This window comes from Myotis brandtii, unplaced genomic scaffold (genome assembly GCF_000412655.1).
Source record: "Myotis brandtii unplaced genomic scaffold, ASM41265v1 scaffold139, whole genome shotgun sequence".
NCBI lineage: Eukaryota > Metazoa > Chordata > Mammalia > Chiroptera > Vespertilionidae > Myotis > Myotis brandtii.
The window spans coordinates 1,848,027-1,854,821 of NW_005354965.1; the positions used below are offsets into that span (position 1 = coordinate 1,848,027).

The following is a 6,795-nucleotide window of genomic DNA, read 5'->3' on the forward strand; positions in this document are numbered from 1 at the left end:
GGGGGCGGGAGGGCCCGGGGTTGGTGCCGGCCAGAGGGTGCTGGTGTCCGAGGGGCGTGGGGACGAGTGCATGTTCCGGACGCCCTGTTCAGTGGAAGGGCTGGGGTGTGAGCGGGGCAGGTGTTGCTCCCGAAGTTTGGGGGTCGGAGAGGACCCTGGCCGGGTTGCAGAGGCGCTGAGACCCAGGCCTCTGGCCCAGGGAACCCCGGCTGACCCGGGAGTGGGGCCCCGAGGTCGGCCAAGTGATGCCCCTCCTCCCCGCACCCCTTCAGGGGATGGGTGAGGGGCTGGGGTGGGAAGGGTGGAGACTGGGAGGGAGAACGGCTTGGGACGTTGGGACTAAGGACACAGCTAAGTGGTGGCTGGCAGGAGGTCAGACACCAGAGCGGAGACCCCCCTGGACACCCCGGAGTCCGCCAGGTGTGCCAGGAGGAAGTAGGTCGCTGGCGATACTGTCCCTGTTGCTTCAAGTGGCCTAGCCACAGTCGGCGAGTAGCTTTTCTGTCTTTCGAGAAATCCGGCAAAAGAAAAAAAATAAGGATATTTTTGCAGTAAAGGAAATAAAACTATTTCTCTCTAAGCCATTATTTGTTCAAATGTTTTTATTGATTTTTTTAGAGGAAGGGAGAGGGAGAGGTAGAAACATCAATGAGAGAGAATCATCCATCAGCTGCCTCCTGCACGCCCCCCACTGGGGATCTTGTGGGGAATGGAACCCGGGACCCCGGGGCCAACGCTCTATCCACTGAGCCGAACCGGTTCGGGCTATTTTTTAGTTTTGAGCTAAGACTGAATAGTTCCAGGGGAGTTTAAAGTGCCCTGAACTACTTAGGTTGACTCGACGCCTCCGAGTTGTCCCCAGCTTGGCGTTTGCAGACAACAGCTGCCTCCCGGTTTCTAATTGCACCCGGTGTTTGTATGGAGTCAGAGCACACAGTCCGGATATTTTTAGCCTCCTCCGTTTTCATTTGCTGAAGTCCTGCGAGGCCTGCAGAGTGGGAGCGTGTCACTGAGGGAGATGGGGGACCCCCCCACCCCCACAATGTGGATGGAGGCAGAGGGTGAGAGGAGCCACGCTGATCTGCTTCTCCTCTCCCACCCTCACCGCTCCCCAACACTATCTGCAGGTTGATTTTCAGTGTTTCTCCCCTAAAGAGCTTGAGTTGAGTCACTCCAGGCGTGAAGTCGAGGCAGGTGCCAGTATGTTTTTACTGTCTGGTTCCGTGATATCAGAGAGAATGGTGGCTTCCGGATTCCAGAGTTGCAGCATTGTTCTTTGGATTCTTATTTTTTTTTTAGAAAATATATTTTTATTGATTTCAAGAGGGAGAGAGAGAGAGAGATGGAAACATCAATGGTGAGAGAATCATTGATTGGCTGCCTCCTACACGCCCACTACTGGGGATGGAGTCCACACCTGGGCGTGTGCCCTGACTGGAATCAAACCCAGGACCCTTCAGTCTGCAGGCCGATGCTCTGTCCACTGAGCCGCACCGGCCAGGGCTGGGTTCTGATTTTTAAAATGAGGACACTTTGGCTCAGAGAGGTTCACGACTTGCCCCAGGTCACACGCCCTGCCTTGGGTGCCACCGGGAATAGAGCGCAGATGCCGGCTCTCCTGGTGCTCGGGCGGTCTCTAGACCATGGCCGCTGTCTTGCAGTGACTACATTTTTCACAGGATGTCCCTTGTTTACGGTCTTCAGCTTGGCCTGTCTGTTAGCAGGAGAGGCCTTTATCATAACCGTCATGGTTGACATTTATGTACCGTGGGCTGAGGGTGGTCCTCAGGGTTTCCCATCCAGTCCCGAAGGAGGATTTACAGCTGAGGGAGCCGAGGCTTGAGAGGGGCCACGTGACGTGTCCACAGCCACACCACTAGTAAGCGCACCTAGGACAACAGATCCTCCAACGTCTGTCCTTTTGTTCAGTGTTGTTTCATTACAACATTGACGAGATGTCGTAGGAACTTAACTCTTGTTTATCTTCATTAGCCTCCACAGGACAAATGGTTTCCACTCTATGTCATTTCGCTTGAAGTTGCAGAACCAATTGCCCGTTGTGGGAGGCCTCGCTGTACATGTTTGCCAGAGGGCCAGACAACAGGGTGTTCTTTTTAATCTGCTTCCTCCTGTAAATATTTTGGACCTATTTGTTGTCCTTGACCTTGGGGATCAAGGTATGTAGTGGGGAACGGCCAGACTCACCTACTATATTTGTACACAACTCAGAGGCGTTGTAAAAGTAAAATGTACACAACCCTTAAATATTTTATTTTCATTTACAACATGGCTAACCCCTGAGATCATTAGAGATTACTCAGAGTGCAGATCAGAATCTGCTGCTACTTACAGACACACGGGCCATCTACACAGGAAGGTCAGCGCTGACCTTCAATCACACGTAAACAGGTTATGGTGTGAATTCCTGTTGTTAGCTTATCTGACTTTGCAAAAGTCATGGGGAAAACTTGGCTATCTTGTGCCAACTCCCAGGTTTTCAGGATACTGTGACCTTGAATAGATGAGGTTTGAATTTTTTAGAGAGGAAGGGAGTGAGAGAAACATCAATGTGGGAGCAAAACATCAATCGGCTGCCTCCTGCACGCCCCTTCCTGCCCCCAGGGATTGAGCCAGAAACCCAGGCATGTGCCCTGACCAGGAATTGAACCGGCAACCCCTTCAGTGCCTAGTACAACACCCAACCGAGCCATACCGGTCAGGGCTGAACTTTTTATATTTAGAGGCTTTTGTAAGTGAAAACGTTTTCGATGAAACATCTCTGAAGTTTGTCTTTTCTCCATTCTGAAGGCCTGTGAGGCTTTCCGCTGTTTCTCTTCATTTTAGTTGTGAGTATATTTAAAGAAAAGCATCCGTGCGGATTTTGAGTGCAGAGCTCTCTGCCTCCATGAGGATGAGACTGCGGGGCCAGACTGGAGGGTTGAGTCCCAGTCCCCCTGCCTGTGACCCTGGACGTGTTTCATAAACTCTGTCCCGGGCTCTGGAGTGGCGACGGTGAACCCCCCTCGGAGGGCTGGTGTGAAGGCCGAATGAGTGGGCGCATCACTGCCGTCAGCCTGGCTGGGCACCGCGGCGCGAAGCTGTACGTCTCCACGTTCCAGGAGCAGGAGGGGCCCTGGGCCCAGCCAGTCGACACCCCCTTTCTTCGTTTGCAGATGGGACCGAGGCCCCAAGACGGAAATCGCCAGAGTGTGTAGTGTCTGCATCCTGAGCTCAAGCCTTCTGACTCCGGGGGTATGTGTCACCGTCTCGAAATAGTGACAGCGAGGCCTCGGAGCCGTCCTGCGCTCCGCCGTGTGCCTGCCTGTCACTTCCTGCCCCACTTCCCTGGGGCCCCGCACTTTAGGCGGGATTCTAGGCCGGAATGGCTTTCTTAGACAACGTTTCCCGCGTCATGTACTCCCTTCCCTCCGGATAGTTTTTAAAAACCTAGATTCGCTTAATTAACACTCAGGGGACCCGGGAAAGCCTCTCACCCTCAGAGCAGCTCTGGTTCCGGGCAGGAGGGGGTGGAGGAACCGACTTTGGACCTGGGCTTTTACGTCCGAGTGAGTGGAGTGGGAGCACCTGTCCCCGCGGGAGCAGCAGGGCCCCTCTGCTTGCGGCTGTGCTCCCATTCCCAGCAGGTCAGCCAGATCTTTCTGCCCAACAAGCCGTGCCTGTCCCGGCTCTGACCCAGGTCGCGGCTCCCCATCCGGCTCCGGGCCAGCTTGCTGGGGACACGAAGTTTCTCTCTGCGGAGCTCGCTCTTTGCTCATCATGTGCCCTCTCTCCATCGGAAACGCCTTCCTAAGGTGGTCGGCTCTGGACAGCCCCCCCCCTGCTGACCTGTTTCCTCTCTTCCCTCCAGACCAGCACGCCTGGCGCCCAGCTCCTCCTCGTGTGCTGGCCGGGGTCTGCGTCAACCAGGAGTGACTGCTAGTCCGGCTCTGTGTTGACCAGGAGTGACGTCACCGTTGGTCCAGCATGAACTGGGAGGTGAGCGCACTTTTAAACATGGGTGGCTCGGGGGGTTTTCTTTCCCCTGATTGTAGAAATTCAGAATGAGAAGAAGTCGACGCAAGCAGGAATCGTAGTTCATATTTGGCCTTAAGTTAATCATGGAGGTGTGCACGGGCTCACCAGGCGCGTGGAGGGGGCCAGGCCCCCTTGGAGGGGCCCACGACCGGCCTCGGATCGGCCCCTTGTCTTGCAAAGCCCACACCTTTAGAGTCACCCACGGTTTCACATTCCGGTTTCCTTACGGTGGATCGCGGTCATGGGAGCGTCTGCATACGAAGTCGCCCCAGATCTGCGTGCTCTTCTCCCCTGTTCTTTACATTTCTGTTGCCAACAAGTGGGTTTTTCTTTTCCAACTGAAACTTGGAACTGCATGGGAGGCATCCACCTGGGTTGTCACGGACACCGTCGCTGTACAGAGTCTCACTCGTCCGTGTCGTGTTGGAGTCAGTCAGCTCCCGTGACAGCAGGTGCAGCTGACCCTGGCTGGGGAGTGAACACGCCTGAGCCCCGGGAGGCACGGGTCGGTGCTGGGAGCACAGGTTCAAGGGCAGCACAGAGGCGCCTGCTAGCGAGCGGCCGTGGGAGAAGGGTGTGTTGAGTGTCATGTGAAATCCTGAAGCAGGTGGACTTAGCTGGGGGTTGGTCACAGGACAGCCACTAAAATATACGTCCTTGTAGATATTTTGAAAAGTAGGAAGTCAGATAGAAATCATGCATCGTCATCCCACCCAGAGAGCTACTACGAACAATGTTGGTGTATTTTTTCATGTATGTAAATGTGATATGTGTATTTTAAACTTAGGACCTTGTATTTTTTCAATTATAAGCATTTCCTTGTTTGAAACATCCCTGGGTTTCTATTGCGAGAAGATGTGGAAAGGTCTGGAAGCAGGATGGGGGAGTACAGACTCCTCCTTCCCAGCTCCTGGGGTGCGGGGTTGGGGGCTTCAGGAGGCCGTGGGGCCTGTCCAGGGGTCCACTGTCTCAGACGAGGCGATCAGGACTCGGGGGGCAGGGCCGCCCCTGTGCTCACCAGGCCTGTTCACCGCAGCTGTCTCACTCACCCACTAGGTCTGCACATATGGAGGGATTTGTTAGAAATCAAAGGAAGGGGGTTCACCCAGCTGAAGCTGAGCGCCCCAGGGACAGGCCAGGCCCTGACCTCTGTGGTGCCCTTGACCCTGGCTGCCCTGCTCTGCCTTCTCGTCCCAAAACTGCTGCCCTGCTCTGCCGCCTCCTCTCTGGAACCTCTCAGGAGAGAGCAAGCAGGGACCTGCTCCCCCGGGTCTGTCTGTGGTGGTTCCGTCTCAGTGGGTTTCCTGGCTCTGCCTGCCGTCGGATCCGCATGCCGTAGCTGCTGCCGTGCAGCTGCGTGGCGGCTCCGGGACCGTGGCTGGGACTATGGCGGGGCCGTGGCCGTGGCCGGGGCTGGGGCTGGAACGTGGGCAGGGATGCAGCAGGACTGCACAGCTCGCGCAGAGATTTCCAGAACTGGAGAGAGCGGCTTTCCCAGTATCAGTGAGGCTCAGCTACCTAGAAATCCCAGGAACATACCAAGAGGCGTATTTATGGCAACAAACTGGTTTTTTCCTCCCAGGAGGTAAAATAAGGTGCCGTTTAATAGCTGGTTTAGAGGCGTGGAGCCGAGCCTCATCTGTAAAATGGGACCTGCAGGATCGCAGCGGGAGGGGAGGGAGGTTAGCTGTGGGCCTGAGGGAGGGAGGACTGGAAACCAGTCGTCGAAGCTGCTTGTGTTGGAGTAAAAGTTTCATTTTGTGAAGTGTTAGGACTTCGGTTCTCCTGCCAGAGCGACTGGCCGGTGTGCTTGCCCGCTCCTGTCGGCGTGACTGGGGTCCGCTGCTGTCCGGTCACTCGGAGTTCGTGTTCTCGCTGTTTAGTTCGCTGAGAACAATTGAAATATTCGGTTCCTCTTGATTTCCAGTATATTCCTCCCCCATTAGGTCACAGCCTCCTCAGACTCCGCAGGCAGCCAGTGACCTAGCTCAGAGGAAGTGGGCAGTGCAGGCAGGAGCGTCTGTGTTTGCAGCTTCGTGTGAATGGTGTGTTTGCAGCTTCATGTGAATGGTGTGTAGCTTCGTGTGAATGTGTGTGTTTGCAGCTTCGTGTGAATGGGTGTGTTTGCAGCTTCGTTGTGAACTGGCGTACAGGGTGTCCTTACTTTTGTATTTATTTTACCTTCTGTGCCAGTGCTCATGGGTGGTGGGAGCCAAGAGGAAATGGTGGGGACTGGAGCTGGGGAATCTAGAGGGAGGGGCTGGCCCAGCTCCCTGCGCAGGCGGAGAGGCAGATGCTCAGAACAGCCGGGTGTCGCCCGGCCACTCAGTCGGTGGCAGCGCAGAGCGGGCCCACCCCGCCGCCTCCAGAGCAGGGTCCGGCTGTGAGACCAGGGTCCTGAGTCTGCAGCCCCGGGCGGGCCTGGCAGGAAGGGTGGCGCTGGGCTGGATTGTCAGCGACGTGGGGCCAGGGACCTCGTATGTGGTCGCACACAGTAAGTGTGTGATGTCGAACGTTTAGAACCGCTTCTTCCTTCCCAGGCTCTGGATCACGTGCCCCTGCTGCTGTACATCTTGGCAGCGAAAACATTGATTCTCTGCCTGGCATTTGCCGGAGCCAAAGTTTACCAAAGGAAGAGGTTGGAAGCCAGAGAGCGCCAGCTGGAAGCGGAGAAGAAGTCGGAGAAGAAAGAGCGCTAACGGGAGCCACAGGTACGGCTTGCGGGTGGGAGATGCAGGCAGGCGGCCCGGCCGTGTCCCT

At 55.7% G+C, this 6,795-nt stretch overlaps 1 protein-coding gene across 1 annotated transcript in view; it reads left to right on the forward strand.

The window, feature by feature from the left end:
* Positions 1–2,827: 2,827 nt before the first annotated feature.
* SMIM11A (small integral membrane protein 11A) overlaps positions 2,828–6,795 on the forward strand; it is a 5,547-nt gene continuing 1,579 nt past the window's right edge. The window contains exons 1-5 of the mRNA XM_014535189.1: positions 2,828–2,846; positions 3,174–3,252; positions 3,869–3,921; positions 3,955–3,996; positions 6,576–6,746. Coding sequence (XP_014390675.1) covers positions 3,985–3,996; positions 6,576–6,734 — 171 coding nt within the window. The 5' untranslated portion in view covers positions 2,828–2,846; positions 3,174–3,252; positions 3,869–3,921; positions 3,955–3,984 and the 3' untranslated portion in view covers positions 6,735–6,746. The remainder of the gene's footprint in view (positions 2,847–3,173; positions 3,253–3,868; positions 3,922–3,954; positions 3,997–6,575; positions 6,747–6,795) is intronic.